We start from the raw sequence: 20476 nt of genomic DNA, 5'->3' as shown, positions 1-20476 counted from the left end.
GGCGAACAATGGGAAACAGAAAAATGAGATAGATAATAGAAATTGATAACATTAAGAAACTGTATGTATTTTTGGTGCCGAAGGAGGGCATGAATGATTAATCCTGGCGTACAACAGCCGCAGTTATGTAAGCATCTCCATGTATGTTCTATTGATGTTATGTATGAAAAAAAAAAAAAGTTCAAACAAAAATAACTTGTGCACAATATGTAGATGGTTACGAGCTTTATTATACATTAACTCAAATGTCTATATCAGGGCACTATCATTAGAAATATTACTATTTACAGCAGCACTTATAATTGGTTAATATCATAATTACTTGTTCCATTGATGCATTGTAAGGGTTCAAAAGTGAATGAAACAATATGTGAAATTTAGTACGCAAAATTAACATTGTCAAAATGTAAATGTATTTAAGCCTCCAATAATTTAACAACACATTTTATTAGAAAGAAGAAAATATTCATGAAATACATCAAAAATGTATCCCCAATTAATTATGAAGTTTAATCCATATATTGTGACAGGAAAAGTAAAGTACTGTGACAATAGTTAAGAACAACACGTTTTATCAATAATTACAAGACATGATAAATGAATATTTTGTTCCAATTATCACTTATTTCAATGATACATAGATATTGTCAATTTTCATATGTAGCATAATCTTTGAGAATTAGGTTTCAAGTTCAGAAACAAATGTTTTGTAAATGTAGAAACATATTTATAAGCATTCACTTGAAATGCTCACTTGCTCTTGTTAAGACAAATTGAGCCTTTCCACGGACAGCACAGATTTTTCACGAGGACTGGTCTGATGGTTTGATCCCTGAGTCCATAAATGAGAGCACTCAGACACCTGGGAAGGATACTCAAAAAAACATAGCATACATTGTAAATCCGAAAAAGGGTTGATCTATCCTCAGTTCTAGCTATGGCTATAATGATGGTGGAGAACATGGAGGCAGTGAGGATGAGGCTTAGCTGAATCAGGTGAAGCAGAAGAGTTTGAAGAGCCTTTCTGGCCGACACTTTATCTGTTGAGGCTGACCTAGCTGTGTGAGCAACACCAATGTAGGAGCCAATGATTGCTAAACCCACCGACAGAAAGAGAGTGCTTGCATGTGCCTCCTCAAAATCATTAAAGATTGGTGCAAAAAAAAACGTTTCTTTACTGCATAATTCATTCATGTGCAGATTCAGGGAGATTTTTGTAAAGACATATACCAGCATAAAAACTCGAATGAGGATGTGGATTACAGCAGAGGCCCACACCACAGCAATGGCTATGCCTGTACTTCTCACGGTGAAAATAGAAGCATGCCTCAGAGGATGGCATACAGCTGTTGTGTTCTGATATACTCCTGCCAATAGGGGGCGCCGTGTAACCAGAGTAACCTACAATGTGGAGAGAATAAGTGTATGCCCGGGATTTGATGCTGTGGCGGAAAGGAAAGAAGCATGAACAACAGTAAAGAGCTTAGTACCCGTATCCTCTGTCCCTTGCTTCATTAATGTCTTTTTACTAATACACAACGAGGATGGCCATGGCTTCTACTCCTTTACCTCCCACCTTTCTTCAGTGTCCGGGAGAACCTACTATGCCATTTGGAACATGGCTAAAAATGTTCGAAAACTACCTGCTAGTGATCGACGTGGAAGGAGCCAAGTGGCCGGATACCCGTATACGTGCTACGCTGCTACACAGTCGGAACCGAAGCACAGAGGATTTTCTACACATTGACTGAAACGGGAACTACATACAACCATGCCGTGACTGCACTACGGGCGCATTTCGTGCCGAATGTAAACGTAATTGCGGAGAGACACAAGTTCCGCCAACGAGCCCAGAGACATGATGAAACAATTGCACAGTACGTCTCTGCGCTACGTGAAATTATCATTTTGTGTGAATTTGGAAATGCAGAACAGGATATGCTGCGTGATCAGATTGTGGAAAAAGCCTACAGTGGACGCATACGTGAACGCTTTCTGCTAGAAGACAAACTGACACTGGATAAAGCCATTCAGATTGCAAATCAGGTGGAAACGGCGGTGCGCAACGTGGCCGAGTTCTCCAACAGTGAAGTGCCTGTGAGAGAGATCAGGGCGCCAACATGGGAACAAACATTTCCCGCTGCAAGTAAACAAAGGAAAGGTGAGAGAAAGTCTGAGCAAGCACGAAGATGTTACAGATGTGATTCAGATAAACATATGGCCAACTCCACACAATGCCCTGCTACAAACAAAATATGCAAATCCTGTGGAAAAACTGGGCATTTTGCCAAAGTGTGTCGTTCAGAACAAAAACGTGAAGTGAGGGAGGTCGTTATTCCAGAACTGACTGTTTTATTGCTGAATAATACTGCCCCAAAAGAGAAGAAAATAATGTGCACTGTAGATTTGGGACTTTCTCCTGCTAACCAGTCATTTGAGATGATAGTAGATACTGGTTCTTCAGTGTCACTGCTGCCTGCTCATGTGTACGAGACCTACTTCAGTCACATTCCACTGAAACCTACAAAGGTTCCTTTAGTCACATACTCAAGACAGAGAATCCCAGTACTAGGGAAACTGCATTTACGTGCATTCCATGATGGAAATACTGCCTCAGCTCAGCTGCCCTTTTCATTGTGAAGTCAGGTTCCATACTGCTGGGCCTGGACCTGTTTGAGGCACTGGAAATGGTCATCATGAGAAACAGAGTGGTACTGAAGTCAGAGCAGACAGTCAGAGAGATAACAACCCCACCTGCAACTCCTACTACACCGACACCTACTTCATCTGCACCTGTTAATACAGCTGTACCTATGGGCTGAGTTAGGAACGTTGTACACAAAGTCAAAGTGAAAGATGATGTGAAGCCTGTGCAGCAGAAATTGAGAAGGCTTCCGTTCTCAGTCAGAGATGCTGTTTCTGCAGAGTTAAAGCTTCTTCTTAATGCTGACATCATTGAAAAAGCAGATTGCCTTTCCCGCCTGCCACTGCCACACGGACAGGACTGCACCTCAGACCAGAGTCCTGCATCGGGTCGGGTACCCGCGGGTGACCCGCAAAAAAGGTGATTCGCGGGTGGTATTTTTTCAAACGCTTTTTTCCGGCTTCAGTTCTGGGTAAAACAAAGATGATGCGGGTCGGGTCGTGGGTGTTGCACTCGACATCGTGGGCCCATTTGAGACTGGTCCGGTGGACTGTAAGTTTGCTATTACTATGACTGACTACTATTCAAAATGGCCAGAAGTGTGTTTTGCCCCAAGATGCACTCAGTGTTCAGCCAAAAAGGGAACCCCGTCTCTGTGGTGACAGATAACGGTCCACAATTCACATCCTCAGAACTCGCCTTTTTCCTAGAAGAAAGAGACATCCAACACATCAGGACTACAATCTACCATCCAGAAGGAAATGGAGCTGTGGAGAGGCTAAATAGAGTGCTGAAGGAAAGCATTCTCACTGCACAGAGAGAGAACGCTCCGTGGAAAGCTCACGTTGCTGAGTTTCTTCAGGTCTACAGAGCTACACCTCACGCCACTACAGGGACATCTCCTTTCCAGCTCATGTATGGAAGAAAAATGCGAACCAAACTCTCAATCCTGCCACAGTTTACTGATACTCAGGATCAGGAACTGAGAGACAGACTGGAAAAGAAACAGTGGCTCATGAAAACATACACTGATGCCAAAAGAAATGCCAAGATTCCCAAAATACATCCGGGAAGCCTGGTGCGTGTGAGAAACCCGCTGCATGTCAAAAAGGGAAAGCCAAAGTTCAGTGAGCCTCTGAAAGTGACCCAGCAGAAAGGACCTCACAGTTACACGCTTGATAATGGAAAAACCTGGGATGCTTCACACCTGTCGGTGCTTCCAGAAACATTCACTCCTCCATCAGAAGAAGTGAGGCCTGCTGAGCCAGCTATAGTGCATGGTGCTCAGAGCAGGAACCAGCAAATCAGAAAGCAGCCTGCTTGGATTGAGGACTATGTCACTTAAACTGTGGTTGAATTAATGTTTGAAAATGTTCTGCATATGTGAAGTTGTTATTATTATTATTACAGATGGTTACTACAGAAGTGTCTGTTTAAAATGCTAATGTTATGTGTACTGTTCAAGTGGAGAAGTAACTATTTTAAGAAGGGGGGAAATGTTGTGTTCTGATATACTCCTGCCAATAGGGGGCGCCGTGTAACCAGAGTAACCTACAATGTGGAGAGAATAAGTGTATGCCCGGGAGTTGATGCTGTGGCGGAAAGGAAAGAAGCATGAACAACAGTAAAGAGCTTAGTACCCGTATCCTCTGTCCCTTGCTTCATTAATGTCTTTTTACTAATACACAACAACAGCCACGTATCTCTCGATAGACATCACAGCCAGGGTGAGAGGGGAGATTGATTGCGTGAAAACAGAGACCAGAACTAGGAAACCACAGGCATAATAGGTACTTTTTATCTTAAAAGAAGATAGCAAGAACAGCAGAAGACTTGATATCAGGTGAACAGTGTCTGCAATAAGTAGGTTATACAGCAGAATATATCGGGATGTCTCACAAAACACTGGCTTACTCCTGAGGGTGTACAGCAAAACACAATTTATGTAAAGAAAAGAGCAGGTTGACCCAAGAATTAACAAGGCAAACAATATTATCTCATAAGCTTCTCGTTGCGGCACACTAGCAGTGATGTTGGCCTTAGGCTGCAGCCAAGACAACATTATGCTCCTCTGGCTTTCAGTAGTTGTTCAAGTAAACTACAAAACATACAAAGTACAATTCATCAAAAAACATAACCGCACGTTATCCTTCAATTTTGGGCAGTCAATGCAGAAGGTTAGAGGCAGAGGTGATCTGGGGCAGAGTTTTCCTGCTATGTACGGCATCTATATATATTTGTCCTCAAGCAACTTTCACAGGACATTACGTCAGACTGATCATCAAATTAGAGATGAGTGATGTAATCTTTCTACCCATGATGACTTAACACTTACTCAAATGTTACAGTATTTTCAATGCTACCATTGTCTGAATAAATGTATCTATATCTGTGTTTCTTGAGGTTCCTGCAGATTCCTTACTAACTCCATATGTAAATGACACTTACATTCCAAACTGGGCTTTAAAAGCTACGACAGCTCGCCAAAAATAACACCTCCTTGTGAAAAGTCTCCCAAGCATCGCCTATACCTGCGGTAAGCCTAGCTATTAGGAGCTTTCACACCGGAGTACTTTTTCCAGTATAGTTCCGATAGTTCTTGAAATGTTGTGTTCACACCAAAAAAATCCGGAACTAGAACTAACTTGCCTAATCCTCCCTCAGGGACTTATTCTGGTGTGAACGCGATCTGCTCTTTAGTTCATCAGAACTAACTAAAGAGTTCTGATGAACTAAGTACGGCAAAGTACTTGGTGTGAAAGCGCCTATTGATATCGCCTCGGTTATAGCTGAAAAACGTTACTTATGGGCATAGGTTTGCCTCATAATTATTTGTGTGAACATAAAAATAATTTGTGTGTAAATATGTGATTTGTAAATGTAAAACACCATCCACAAATGCATTTAAAAGATTTGCAAACTCACAAATACATTTGCAAATGTAAAACGGATCTGCAAATACGCTAAATATTTTCACAAATAAAAAAAAGATCTGTGAATATCTCTTTAACATTTACAACTTTCGATCAGGCATTTGTGAATCCATTTTGTATTTGTCGACCAAAAATGCATTTGTGGATCTCAAATCTGCTCGTGGATCTTCTTTTTACACACACAGAGTTTTGAGACAAACTTTCCGACGGTCTCGGCTAAAATCTGCTCGTATCACTCGGTTATTTTCGGAAACCACCTGATGGCCTGCTGATGACGACATTTCCGCATGATTTCAAAGTAAAAGCATGATGGTTTGTTTAATGCACTGTGTTGTATTATAATGAACAGCGGAACGTTAGATGCATTCTTTATCATCATCATGTTATAGTGATACAGTTAGTTTGTGTTAGTTTATTTGTTCAATACAGCATATATCGAGCACTTTCGTATGCATTGATGTTAAAGTAGGCTACGCCACTTTCGGGTCCCGGGGGAGCAGCTGGCAGTGAAGCAGCCCAGAGATATCTCTTTCTTCATTGTTTTTTGTGTATTCAGTCAAGCAGGTCAAAGTTACAAAGCACTTCACATCTTATTAATCGGCCTAGTTTTACCTTACCAGTGCAGTGGTAAAGTAATCTGTAGAAAAGCACCGTATTTAGGTCAGCCTTCATAGCCTTCGTACATTAAATGTTATAATATTCATCGTGTCCTTTCTACTGTATATGCATATAAGTGCTGGGGGGAAACGATTATTTTGAAAACGATTAATCGGGCGATTATTTGATCGATTAGTCGACTAATCGAACGATTATTTTTCTGTTGTTCAATTCATAAAAAACGTAATGTAAAAAAAACGTAATGTAAAAAAAAAATTTGTCACGATACTGTGTCTCAGGGGATCTTAATATTTAAGAACCTATTAATGTGTTATACCAGATTAACGGAAATAATCTCAGCTAACTGACGATACAAACCATGTTTACCAAAACAAAACACAAGTCTCATAAGAAGCATCTAAATGACCCCTGAGCGAAAAATGCTAACGGACATTGGCACAGATCTCAAGATAAAAGTACCCTTATTACTTATTGTAGCTGCACATACAATATATCCGATTAAAGCTGAGACTCCACAGATTATGTAGGTACATAGTATCATCACTGAGTGATCCGGACTCACGACAGGGGAAGCAAATACAGTCATCACAACACGTACCTTCACAGAGCTTCTAGGGAGATCGTCTCACCGCCGTAGCTGTCAATCTGATCAAAATACGTGTTCAATGGCATTCAAATGAGAAAAACCGCGGCTGAATCTGTTAATCCATAGGTTTTTAACGTCTATGTATAAAAAAATTATTGAATTTATAATCCATAATTCCATTTTAAATCGGAGAGCAAATGCTAGCTGCTAATGGTTGCCACCACAGCTAGCTGCTGCTTCCGGTCAAGCAGCAGTCTCAGTGAGATATAAATATATAAATATCTTTGCGTTTTGGACTAACTTTAAAATATTCCCATGCTTTTGAAGACCTGGGGCGAGATGTTTTCGTTTGAGGGCTTCGTGCGCAATCCTGTGAGGAGGAGTTGGTAGCCGTTTCAGTCTCCATTGTGTTAGAAGTGCGATTGCGAACTGCTTGTTGCTTTGGGTGACCCACGTGTGTGTGGCGTCATACAGTCTATGGTGGCGACGCGTCGACGCGGAAATATGTCGTCGACGATATTTTGAAGTGTCGACGCGTCGCTACAGCACTAATGCATATATTCCTGTCTATTGCTTTTATTTGTATTCAGTATATACATATATACTCCAAGGGCTAAGGAGTACAGCACTTTGTTTTCTCCATACCAGTCCTCTTCTATTTTCCCATCACTGTGGTTTTTTATAGCATTAGCAAGATTAGGTCCAACGTCTACAAAAAAAGCATTGAAGTGATTTGCGACATCCATCATACTGTATTTGTCAAAACTTCATTATTACCATTATTAAAATGTTTCAGTAGGACTGCAGACATAGGTTTGTTACGAATAATTTCATAAAGGATTTTCCAAGTGTTCCTAATATTATATATTATCAATTAACTTTTTGTTATAATACTCTTTTTGGGCTTGTCTCATTATAGTGGTAAGTTTATTTTTATATAGCTTGTATTTCCTTTCAGCAGTAGTTCTGAATTGTATGACATCTCTATAAAGATTATTTTTCTTTTTACAAGAATTCTGTAAGCCCTTATTTATCCAGGGCTTTTTATCAAAATGATGTCCAATATTAGAACATTTGATTGGACAGTGCATATCATAAAGTGATAAGTAGGTGACCATGAATGATTCATGAGCAGCATTTACCTCTTCAACATAAACCCCCTGCCACTCTTCTTCTAGGAGGTCATTCCTAAACTGGTCTATTGCTTCATTACTTCTGACTCTGAAATACACTCAACAAAAATATAAATGCAACACTTTTGTTTTTGCTCCCATTTTTCATGAGATGAACTCAAAGATCTAAAACATTTTCTATATACACAAAATAACCATTTATCTCAAATATTGTTCACAAATCTGAAAAAATCTGTGATAGTGAGCACTTCTCCTTTGCCGAGATAATCCATCCCACCTCACAGGTGTGGCATATCAAGATGCTGATTAGACAGCATGATTATTGCACAGGTGTGCCTTAGGCTGGCCACAATAAAAGGCCACTCTGAAATGTTCAGTTTTATCACACAGCACAATGCCACTTGTGTCGCAAGTTTTGAGGGAGCGTGCAATTGGCATGCTGACAGCAGGAATGTCCACCAGAGCTGTTGCCCGTGAATTGAATGTTAATTTCTCTACCATAAGCCGTCTCCAAAGGCGTTTCAGAGAATTTGGCAGTACATCCAACCGGCCTCACAACCGCAGACCACGTGTAACCACACCAGCCCAGGACCTCCACATCCAGCATGTTCACCTCCAAGATCGTCTGAGACCAGCCACTCGGACAGCTGCTGCAACAATCGGTTTGCATAACCAAAGAATTTCTGCACAAACTGTCAGAAACCGTCTCAGGGAAGCTCATCGTCTCATGCTCGTCGTCCTCATCGGGGTCTCGACCTGACTCCGGTTCGTCGTCGTAACCGACTTGAGTGGGCAAATGCTCACATTCCATGGCGTCTGGCACGTTGGAGAGGTGTTCTCTTCACGGATGAATCCCGGTTTTCACTGTTCAGGGCAGATGGAAGACAGAGTGTGTGGCGGTTTTCTGATGTCAATGTTGTGAATCCAGTGGCCCATGGTAGTGGTGGGGTTATGGTATGGGCAGGCATATGTTATGGACGACGAACACAGGTGCATTTTATTGATGGCATTGTGAATGCACAGAGATACCGTGACGAGATCCTGAGGCCCATTGTTGTGCCATTCATCCACGACCATCACCTCATGTTGCAGCATGATAATGCACGGCCCCATGTTGCAAGGATCTGTACACAATTCCTGGAGGCTGAAAACATCCCAGTTCTTGCATGGCCAGCATACTCACCGGACATGTCACCCATTGAGCGTGTTTGTGATGCTCTGGATTGGCGTATACGACAGCGTGTTCCAGTTCCTGCCAATATCCAGCAACTTGGCACAGCCATTGAAGAGGAGTGGACCAACATTCCACAGGCCACAATCAACAACCTGATCAACTCTATGCGAAGGAGATGTGTTGCACTGCGTGAGGCAAATGGTGGTCACACCAGATACTGACTGGTTTTCGGACCCCCCCAGACCCCCCCAATAAAGCAAAACTGCACGTTTCAGAGTGGCCTTTTATTGTTGCCATTCTAAGGCACACCTTTGCAATAATCATATATATACATATATTACTCTCTGGTGACCCGTCCCGCCGCAAAACTCCCCGCGAGGGGAAGCTCTGCCCATGGGGGGTCGACACAGAAAGGGCCGACTCTCTACCGAGGTCCTTGAACGCACCGCCATGATGCATTCCAAACAGTGACATTTATCAAGCCGAGTTTTTACACTCTGCGTTATGTGTTTCCTAACCCTGCTACGCCGGCCTTAATGCCCCTGCACCCGCATAGCGCAGTTTATCACTCTCACGTGCGCACTAGCTGCCTCCTTTACTGGAGTTACAACCTGGGCAGCGAGTGGGGAATCTGTACGGTCAACATTATGTGGCAGTGTGGGTGTATGGAAAGAAAAGACACTCAGATTGGGATACAAGCAATCTCCTTTATTTTGTACAAAAGAGGATTGTGTCAGCACAGTGGGGTCAAATAGGGAGGAGGCGGGATTCGCCCTTGCATCCTGGCTCTCTCTCCGCTTCCTCCTGCCGCCAGTCAGCTCCTGGAGGACGGTGCACCCCACCCAGCACCCCTTCGCTGAGGCGGAGCCGGAGTGGGAGCCCGCCGGGTTCGGCCAGCCTGTCCCCGTGAGTGCTGGTACTAGGCCGGTACTTCGGGACGGACCGCGGAGGCAGAGGGCGCAACGGGAGCCACAGCTCTCTCTCTCTCCACCTTGCCACCACCGGGCGCTCTCTCCGTTGGGGAGGTGACGCCACGGCGGCCAGGGACATCACACTGCGGTAGCCATACCGTGGACCAGATTATTGATCTGGCCCACGCAGCAGTCCGAGTAATCACTACCATCCTCAGGCGGGGGGGGGGGGGGGCGGGGATGTCCTGCTGAGGGGTAATCACTCCCAACACACATTACTGGCCGCCGCCGCTATCTGCGCTCCGAGCCTGAACATCTTATCCAGATGCTCAAGCATTTCCCGGTCACGCGGCAGCGGGGGCAGGGGCCTTCTCCCCTCTGCCCACCCGGCTGCCTGCGGAAGCAGATGGGCCGCCAGGCTTTCATCCAGGGGGGGGCACACCGGGACACTCCGTGTCCGAGTGGCCCTGCACCCTGAGGAGTCCAGCCCATGTCGCCACCGGAGCCGGACGGGCTGGACCGTAGAAGCCCTGACGTAGGCGACTCACCGGCCTCGGTGGCAGGAGCGGTAAGCCTACACGCTCCGCCGCCATAGTCATCACCGCCTTCCTGTCGGTCGCCAGAAACATCAGACGACGAGGTGTCGTCGTCCCTCTCCCCGACGAGCAGGCCCGCCCGGTCCGCTGGCATGGCGAACACGAAGGGCACCTCCTCGTGGTCCTCCATCTCCACCACGTCGAGCTCTGGGTCTTCCACCAGCGAGACGTAACAGTCCCCGAACTGCACCAGCCGCTTTTGAGCCGAGGGATTAGCCGGCAGGCGCTGCAGGCCGTAAGCGGGCCCAGGTTGGTCGCCGTGTGGCCGTTGCTCCAGCAAAGGTCAATTTTCTTCGATGTTTTATCCGTCTCTCTTCACTCAGTGTGTCTCTCTTGCTTTCTGAAGAGAAAGGGATGACAGTCAGGAGGCGAGGCCTCCTTTTATGCGGTGAGATGCGCGCACATTCAGATAGGCCTGCCCCGGGGCCGGCTACGTCTATAGAAGTCTCAGTGGATGAATGCTTGCATGATATGATCAAGGGGAGTACCCATAGAGTCCAGTAGAGGGCGGAGCGTGTGAGAGATATAACAACAGCCGTTATTTCTCTTGAGTGTTTTCCCTGGGAAACAAACAATACACAGAAACGCAAAATTACACAAACACACACACACGTATACACACTAACACACACTCGTGAGCTTCCCCCAGACCAGTAATCCAAACGAAAATATCTTCCCTCCGTAGTATTTTGATCATTTGCTCCGCTAATCAATCAGATCGATGGATTCCAGAGAGGAGGAAACTTTAAGGCTTTTTTCTCAAAATGATGTCTCTGTGACAGTCATTATATAGTGTGACATATTTTGCTTAATATTTGGAGTAGAACAACAATCCTGATATCATTAGAAAGCTAGGAATCTCCTCTTTCCAACAATGTATACAACTCAAAATGTTTCTTCGGGTCAATGCGACTGATTTTGATGGAGCAGGTCACATATATTATGGGTCTCAGATATATAAAAATTAGGGCTGTCAAAGTTAACGCGTTAACGCATGTGATTAATCTCGAGACTTTAACGCGCACTATTTTTTTTAAGTCAAATTAATCATAGTATCCAGTTTAGATGGTACCTCCCTCAGTATTTCCAGCACGCATGTTCACCTGGGAATTAACTAAGAGGCAGGCACGTTAAACTAACAGGATGACTGAGGAGTAGGGTTGGGTACCGAAATCCGAAATTTCGATTTCATCGATATCGTTTAGAAATGTTAGTTTCGGTTCTGCTTATCGATTCCTAAGGAAATGCATCTCGCCGCTTTCTGTACCGTCAGACGGGACGGGCGGGACGTGTAGCACAGTGGCAAGGTTGGGAAGCAAAACTTGGTTCCGTGTAAGAACAAATTGCAATTGTCCGGCCCACCCCCCCAAAACCGGTTCCTTCTCCTCCCCCCATCCCTCCTCTGTAGTCTTTCCAGTAGGAGAATAAAGGTCAGCGTTCTCCTTCGGTTTACAGGCACTGTGTGTAAATTATATAGAATAATTATGATGATGAATGCATTTTTTTTACCACTAAAATACAGCAACCCATCTTTGATTCATGTTGTTTTTAACTGGACTATTACAATTATTATTAATTATGTCTGTAGTCTACAACACAGCAAAATAGGAAATAACAACAATAAACACGATTTAAACAGACACAATAATAAACCATTTAACTACGTAGCCTACTTACTTTCTTGTAGAAGTACAAATGTCCAGGAAATATGCGCAAATCAACAAGAACTGCGAGCCGGCATGCACGACGCTCCGCTTCCGTAATGCTTCTGAAACGCTCGTGAAACGCGCCCGGTAGGGTATGACGCCGGAGGAGGCCGGACCAAAACGCGCCACAGACGGACCCAGTGGAAACTAGGGGTCAGCTTCCCTGTCTGTGTCCTCGCGCTGTCCTCACATCCCGGACTGTGAGACAGACTCGGAGGAGTGAAGTCAGTATTGATTATGAAGCAGGACATATATATATATATATATATATATATATATATATATATATATATATATATGTATTAAGCGCTTTGAGCACCAGGAAAAGCGCTATATAAATGTATTTATATATGTCTTGCAGGACATGTGTTCAACACAGACTCTATGGTTGGACTCTGTCTCACAGGCAGGTTGCAGTGAAACATCAGAGGAGACTGGGCCAATAGTACATTCTCAAACTGCACCACTTAGAACTAACTAAACAATGCAGAGATTATTTTTATATAATTTATTATCGATGTTTTGGGCAATACTAATACTAATACTACCTTTTTGCTCAGAAAAACTAAAGTGAAAAGTAACAAATAAAATAATATAAATCTTGATCTCTAACTGCTTTTAGCATTTTATTCTTTCATACCTGCATTAATCACGGAATTGTATTGAGATTAATCCGATAAAATATGTTTGATCTATTGACAGCACTAATACAAATATATAAAAAACATGTCTATGATGTGTTCTGCTCAAAATACCAAACAGATTGCATTTTAGACATCCCTCATATCCCTCTATTTCAGTCCTGTTAGAGAAGTGCTGATTCTGGGTCAGCAGCTGCTTGCCCCGCCCCCTTTTGAGCACGGCAAACATGCAGTGAGGTCTCCTCTCTGTCTGCAGATACTCAGCTAAACACTGCCGTGATTAAACGCCAAGGATTATTTCAGAAACAGTATGGAGCTCAAATACTTTTTCTCTTGCGGGTTTACTACAAGATGAGTTCCTTTTTTTATTTTCTGCTTTTTTACACATACTCTCTCCAGTACAGGTTAGCTCTGAGTGGTACTTGCTAATGTAAACAAAGACCATATTACTTCCAAACACGTTGTGCATTGTTTCTGAAAGCGACGTGGGTCTAAAGTCAGCCCACATTTCCCATATTACGTCATATCGGCAGCAAATCTGGATCAGCTCCGTTGTACCCCCGTTTTTAGAGATTTGGGTATTTTTGAGGATAAAGAGAGAGGGTTTTATTTTCTGACACTTTGTGAGTTCCCTGACACCCCGGGGACACATATTTATGTATAAAATACATCAAAAAGTGCATTTTGCATGATAGGAGACCTTTAAAATATCCCTAAATGGTTAATAATGAATAAAAAATCCACAAATGTATAATCATGTTTTCTTTAAGAATGTCTTATTCAGTCATTGGTTTGACAACGTTAATGTTCTCAAGAAAAAAGAGAAAAATAACAATGAAAATCAGAAGTGAAGTTGAAACATAATAGTTTGGCCACATGGTGGCAACATTTGATTGGATTCAGTTGTCATCATCTCCATCATCAAAGACATCAGCTACAGTTCTGTGGATGGACGGACAAACAGAGGTTACATACTGTAGTTCATAACTCTTTGAGCTGGTTCCCATTGCATGTAAGTCTGACTTACTTGTAGATGGATCCAGTCACTTCATCAAGAAAACCTCCTTCAGAAAAAAAGACAGAGTAAGTGTGAGCCGAGATCTGTAGTACAAAGGGAGTTCAACTTACCCAGGATATCTTTGAGTTATCTGGCTCTACTAACCCAAACAAACTCGATCTCACCAAGCTGTGTTACGACGCTGGGTACCCACTCAAAGTCTAACCAATATTTTGATCAGAGTTTCAAAGCTAGAGTGAATAAGTGAGTTTTGAGAGATTCTTTTGAAGGATACAAGAGTGTTGGCCTTTCAGATGTGACTGGGAAGGGAGTTCCAGAGTGAGGGGGTGGTGGCTGCAGCGAAGGCTCTGTCGCCCCAGGTCCGGAGCTTTGTCCTCATGGTCTGTAGTAGGTTAGCTTCAGCAGACCTGAGGCGACTGGTAGGGGTTTATGGTTGGATGAGGTTACTGAGGTAGGGGGGGGGGGGCAAGGTTGTTGAGGGCTTTGTAGGTGAGAAGTAATATTTTGAAGTCAATCCGGTGTTTGAAGGGGAGCCAGTGGAGGTTGTGGAGGATGGTGTCCACTGTATTTGGACAAGTGTTCTGACAGCAGTGTCATGTTTCACAAATTAGGAGTCAACTATAATCTTAAAACAATACAAAGAAGTCAAACATATAATCAAGTTTAAACACAAATAATTTGCAGCTGCCAAGTGCAGGAAAAACAGCTGGTTTACTGTATAATACTGTATCACTGCCCTATCTAAGGGAAGAGCAGATTTGACTTTACTAACATTTGTATATTTCATTTAGAAATGGGTTGCTTGGATGCATTCTTAAGGAATAAAATACAAAATATTGGCTATTTTATTCATACCAAAATCCAATAAAATACATTTCACCGCGTTAAGTAGGCTTACTTTAATATTTTAAAAGGCAGTGGTGGTTATGGAAGCATTTTCTTCTGTCCATCACCTATGGCTTGGAAGTGCATGCTTTTTGTAAAATGTTTATCACATCTTAAAATCACAAAAACAGCAGGTATAAAGGAAGGCGGGTATGAATATCCAAAGTTGATAACCAGCGCCATAGGAACGCTCAGCGAGATCAAGTTTGTTCGGGTAGGTTAAGCCAGATATCTTAGGTATCAGGCCTGACAGTCATGAACAAACCACACACCTCGACCTGCCCACTATGCTGTGCTACTACAAATCGCCTGCTACTCCCTTACAATTGAAGGGTCCGGCTACCACTCAATTGAAATCACTATTTGCTGCCCTTTCAAGTTGTAAGATGAAAGATTGAAAGTACATTACAGAAACGGTTTAAATGGGCAAAGGACTCTCTAGTTTGATACTGTAACCTTTTTTTGTGTCAGCTCGGCATTTACTCACCAGGCTTGCAAAGTGTTTGGCAAACAGGACACCCATGGCAGAAATTGCACATCTGTGAAAAAGAAAGAAATTGAATCGTAAAAACAAGAAAGGAAAGACATTTATTTTTTAAATTGTATCTCAAGAAGCCTGATCCACTTGTCTAACCCCAGATATGTCTATTCCGAGGCTGCTTCCTGCCTTCCTGCACAATGTGAGAATGACACTTCATACACATACAAAACATGTGCATATCTTTGCACATGTTAGATGTTAGAAAAGCCTATTTCGATCAGAAATAAAATGGTTGCTCCAGCAGGAGGGTTCAACATGAACATGTATATGTCAAATAATCTTATGTGACATCTGACTTCAGGTCATGCTTATTTTCTCACCTTGCAGTCATCACAGTGTTCAGACTTGTCTCCCTCTTCACAAGGACATTTGTCACAGTTGTCGCAATGCTGGAAGAGACATATTTACTGTTAGAGACAAACCTAGAGAGGGCAGGGTAGAAAAGGAAAACACTAAACAGAAACTACACAATGGACAGGTGTACAGGGCAAGATTGCATACATGTGTACTACTTCCATTTCGAAAAGTAATTAAACGAATCTCAGCTTTGTGACTACATTTAATTTCCCTGATTTAATTCAGACATACCTCACAGAATTCACAATATGAGCACAGAGAGCCCTTGTGATAAGCACCCTCCTCATCGTCGTCGTCATCGTCGTCGTCATCGTCGTCGTCATCGTCATCATCATCATCATCGTCGTCATCATCGTCTTCATCGTCATCTGCACATTATGTAGATAGAAATAGAATATAGAAAAAATGGCTTAATGTTCAAAAATCTTTATCATGACAACAATCTTGACTATTAGGTCTACGTAGAAAAAGAGTTGCGATTACTCTGAGGTGTATGCATACCACCTTCATTTTTCACCTTCAACCCTTTTTTACTGAACAGCTGGATAGGAGGCAAGAAAATAACCCATTTCCATGCAATAAGCAACATGTTTTTCCAAATAGAGTTGTAAGCCAAGGGAGATGTATGCCTCATCATACTCTTTTGATTTGGGCATTATAGCTGAAAGGCTTGTCGTGGGCTCGTCCACTTTTCTTTTAACTGCCAGCTGTGTTAAAACGGCTCTGTTAAAACGTGTCTATTTATATTTTATACAACTTCTTGCCAAGTTTCACGCACCCCCCCTCTGCGCCCCCCCAGGGCCTTAAACCAAGGATTATATTCAATCCCTTCATCCCTCCCTTCCCTCATTCCTTCATCCCCACATCCCTCCCTTCCCTCATTCCTTCATCCCCACATCCCTCCCTTCCCTCATTCCTTCATCCCCACATCCCTCCTGCCCGACATTCCCTTATCCCAACATCATCTCTACCTATCTTCATTCATATTCAACTTGTGCATATTTTAAATGTCTCATTCAAGGAACCATCTGGGGGCCTGTAATCGGCCAGAGCAGAATCATGCCGGAGACGGACCCCCACCCTGAGTCTCCCTCTGACCGGACCACAGCACGTCCTCCCAGGCCAGACCACCAGACATCATTCGTCATCAGCATTCCATATCAATTCATTGTTACTTCTTTAATTGAATCTACAAACTTCATACCGCTGTGGCGTTGTCCCTGCTAGTGAATATATAACTTTTGATATGAATAACATAAAGGTGGACCAACTGTCAAAAATACCCTTCAGTGCAAGAAAAGTTACCAACCGAGCAAAGTGGCAACTTTGATGGTGTGAATGCTGAGTCAGCATTTACAACCAATGTCCTTCTACTACAACAATTGTTTATTATTATTATTATTTCTTGGCCTTTGTTTTGATTTACAATTCCACTATTCAGCCTAAAAATTCCATTCAATCATTGAAATAAATAAAATCATTTTCCCAGATGTTTTAAATCTGTGTCAGAATCTTTCAGAGTCACAGACTGTTTCAGTCATATTACATTCTTGCAAAACTACTGTAATCTCTCGGCAAGTATTTATAAAACACAGTTCATAGAGGACATGCTGACGGTCAGAACAGATACTCACAGGTTTCAAATGTATGTAGCTCAGCATTCTGGTCCTCGTTCAGTTAATATTACCCAACAGATGTTTACGGGCCTAATGATACTCTCCGTGCATTGTTATAACTCTGTTGGTAACAGATTTGCAATCTAGTCATTTCATGATCATTTGATTTATTTAATGAATGAAAGGGTTAAAGATGTGGACAGTGGTGATTTTAATATTTTCCACACATTAATGTTCACAGTCATCCAAAAAACAAATCCAGACAAGAAGAAAAAAAAGCAGACAACCATTTCATCTCTTGACAATTTGAGGTTTCCTCTATACAAAGAGAAGTTTCTCTCTTTTCCCAAACACTCTCTCCCTGAGGGTCTGAAGAATCTCCAGCCGATCGACTGTTGTAACATTTCATAACAATTGAGAAGTTATAGATTAGCTAAGCTAAGTTCACATATGACTTAAAAAATGTATTAAGTAATATAAGTGCCAAATCAGCATTAAATAGTAAGGGGGAACTTGCATGAAACTCAAAACAAATCATTAATATAAGCTAATCACATGTGCATCAAAAGTTATTATTTTACTTAATCTTTCATAATGTTACTGTTAAAGAAAAAAAGAGGTATGATTATTACACTGTTCATACATGTAGATACAATGATAGGTATTCTATTATCTTAACTGTGTTTAGCAATTTTACAAGTGCACACACCAAACAAATTCTGTGCATAGCACGGCTTTTTCAACATACAGTGGCATAAATGCCCCACAGAGAAAGAAAGAGATTGAGAGATATGGAGAAAGAGAGAAACTTTATCTGTAGATATTCTATGCTTCAAATTAATATTTTAGGTAGTTGCCCTCCTGCACCTCCCCTCTCGCTTCATTATCCCTGTCTGTATCTCTAGAACCCCTATCCCCCAACCCACCCCAATATCACTGTCTCTCTTTCTTTCTCTGTAGGTTCACATAAAGACAAATGCAGGTCAATCTGATCGATAACAATTGAGAAAGGAAGATCCTAGTGTAGGAACAATTATTTCAAACGAAACACAAATCAAAATATCTCAGACTAGTGACCCCAAAGACTGATTTCCAAGCCAGGCTTGGTTTGTGTGAAATAGTTTTATTGTTCTTTCTCTCTCTCAAATCAATGCTTCTGCAGTCCCCAAGTTCATATTTAGTGTACTGTACGAAGGACTTCGGACAGTTGGACTTCAGATGGGCCAGTTCAATTTCCCCAGAGTGCTCATAACTCTAGTTAAGCAGGGAAAAGAACACAGTGTCAGAGACAGCAAGCAAAATAGACAGCTGGAAAGAGGTGGAGGAGGGATTTTGAATACCTATGAGCTCTGAGACATAAACAATTAGAACTGTGATAGAGATGATAAGGTTGTAAGAATGTTAGCGAGTGGGGGGAGTGGCTAATATTTTGTTAGCTCCTCCCCTTAAAATGTCCAGTAATGTACTGCAGACATCACCAACTGTATGTCAAAAGCATCCGCCATTTCTGACACACACTTTAAATAAAATATACGGTGTATTGCTTGCTACATCAGATGTGGCATATTGTATGTACTGTGTTTAGGCAAGTTGAATTGCAAATCACCGCCAGAACCAAAACAAACAGCACGGTCTCATTAAAGTTCAGTGAAAGCAGCTCTGACAGATTGCAGTCTGCAATGTGCTTCTAGTGCAGATATCTGAATATGTGCTAACACAGGAAGAGACACAGCGATAGGATAACATATGAACTACTAAATATTTAAAAAGACTGACCTTCATGATCATCGTCGTCATCATCATCGTCATCATCATCGTCATCATCATCATCGTCGTCGTCATCGTCATCGTCATCATCATCGTCGTCATCATCGTCGTCATCATCGTCATCATCATCATCGTCGTCGTCGTCGTCATCATCGTCGTCGTCATCATCATCATCGTCGTCATCATCATCATCATCGTCATCATCGTCGTCATCATCATCATCATCATCGTCGTCGTCATCATCATCATCATCGTCGTCGTCGTCATCATCATCGTCTTCATCGTCGTCATCGTCATCATCATCATCGTCATCATCATCATCGTCATCATCATCGTCATCGTCATCATCGTCAGCCACCAGACCTTGCTCAGAACGGAATGGCAGGTCCTGCGCCTTGGCAAAGGGAGCCAGCGGGGTGTGGAAGGAGCAGAGCAGTGCCAGCAGCACTGCAAGAATCAAACTTCTCAACGATGCCATGTTCACAGCCAAAACAGGGCCAACTAATGAGGAATCAACCTGCAATCACTGCAGGAGACCAGCACTGCAGCTCTTTGCCTATTTGTCCCAGCACACACAACCTTACAACCTCACTCAGCTGTCACACACTTGCTGATTGCTACAGTAAGAATTGGACACCAATTATAATGGATCCAGTAGACTCGGTCCAGTACAAAGAATATATTCCAAGGTGAGGCCAGACACTTGTTCCCAAGTCCTTGGGAAAATGATCCTTAGAAAAGCAGGTTTCCTCCCGTTCAATATGGGACCAAACCACAAAGTCTTTTAGTCCAGTGCAGCGCTTGTGTGAACAGTTTAGACTGCACTAAGAAGATGAGAGGGGAGCTGTCAGTAACTGGTCAACACAGGAGACAGAGACAGAACTAATGCGAGGGCGACAGAAAAAGAGTGAGACCAACCTATGGGGTAAGCTGAGAAGAAGGGGGGCAGTCCGGCTGACTGACAGGGGCAAATGCTAGTGGGCAGGCCTGCACTATCCATAAGTTAAGTTACTGAGAGAAGGGGGTGATTGGAGGGGTGTATAAGGAATGAGTGGAGCATACTTGCTTTTCCATCATCATCAAATGTTCAAGTTTAACTTTAGAACACATTTTCAACCTTAACTTTAAAGAGCACCACAGCAGAAGTAGGCCCAGGAAACAATGACCAAATATTGTAAAAGAAAGAGGAGGGTCAAGTTGGTATAGAGCTGGAAGGTTATTGGACAGAAATCACTTGTTACATCTTTTATCTTTTGAAACAGATGGCTGAACATTTTGCCCGACTAGCAGCAATGCCTAGGTACAATCTTGTTAGATCGTTTGGGTAATAATTTGAGATTTCTGTGACAT

The 20476-nt window shown here is 42.6% G+C and overlaps 2 protein-coding genes across 2 annotated transcripts; both read right to left on the bottom strand.

Moving 5' to 3' along the window:
* Positions 1-750: 750 nt before the first annotated feature.
* Positions 751-4706, bottom strand: LOC117537123 (odorant receptor 131-2-like). The gene is made up of 2 exons (XM_034202272.1): positions 4338-4706; positions 751-1356 (listed from the first exon to the last, which is right to left on the bottom strand). Exons 1-2 carry the CDS (start codon positions 4704-4706, stop codon positions 751-753), a joined length of 975 nt encoding a protein of 324 aa, XP_034058163.1.
* An 8985-nt stretch (positions 4707-13691) lies between these two features.
* LOC117537133 (secreted acidic protein 1A) lies at positions 13692-20032 on the bottom strand. Its single transcript, XM_034202279.1, has 6 exons — positions 19136-20032; positions 15975-16111; positions 15707-15775; positions 15333-15384; positions 13970-14006; positions 13692-13884 (listed from the first exon to the last, which is right to left on the bottom strand). The coding sequence occupies exons 1-6, from the start codon at positions 19602-19604 to the stop codon at positions 13842-13844; spliced, it is 807 nt and encodes a 268-aa protein (XP_034058170.1). The 5' UTR covers positions 19605-20032; the 3' UTR covers positions 13692-13841.
* Between the last annotated feature and the right edge of the window lie 444 nt (positions 20033-20476).

This window comes from Gymnodraco acuticeps, unplaced genomic scaffold, assembly GCF_902827175.1.
Source record: "Gymnodraco acuticeps unplaced genomic scaffold, fGymAcu1.1, whole genome shotgun sequence".
In the NCBI taxonomy this organism is placed as follows: Eukaryota; Metazoa; Chordata; class Actinopteri; order Perciformes; family Bathydraconidae; genus Gymnodraco; species Gymnodraco acuticeps.
The sequence above is the reverse complement of the archived record's forward strand: the minus strand, read 5'-3'. Positions and strand labels throughout refer to the sequence as shown.

Bases quoted from the DNA above. Each gene is read 5' to 3' on its own strand.
- LOC117537133 (XM_034202279.1), bottom strand. From the start codon at position 19,604: ATGGCATCGTTGAGAAGTTTGATTCTTGCAGTGCTGCTGGCACTGCTC. The intron at 16,112-19,135 runs GTCAGTCTTTTT...CATAATGTGCAG, and splicing joins TGACGACGATGATCATGAAG to ATGACGATGAAGACGATGAT. The intron at 15,385-15,706 runs GTGAGAAAATAA...TCTTTTTCACAG, and splicing joins AACACTGTGATGACTGCAAG to ATGTGCAATTTCTGCCATGG.
- LOC117537123 (XM_034202272.1), bottom strand. From the start codon at position 4,706: ATGTTGTCTTGGCTGCAGCCTAAGGCCAACATCACTGCTAGTGTGCCG. The intron at 1,357-4,337 runs GTTGTTGTGTAT...GGAGTATATCAG, and splicing joins CTATCGAGAGATACGTGGCT to AACACAACAGCTGTATGCCA.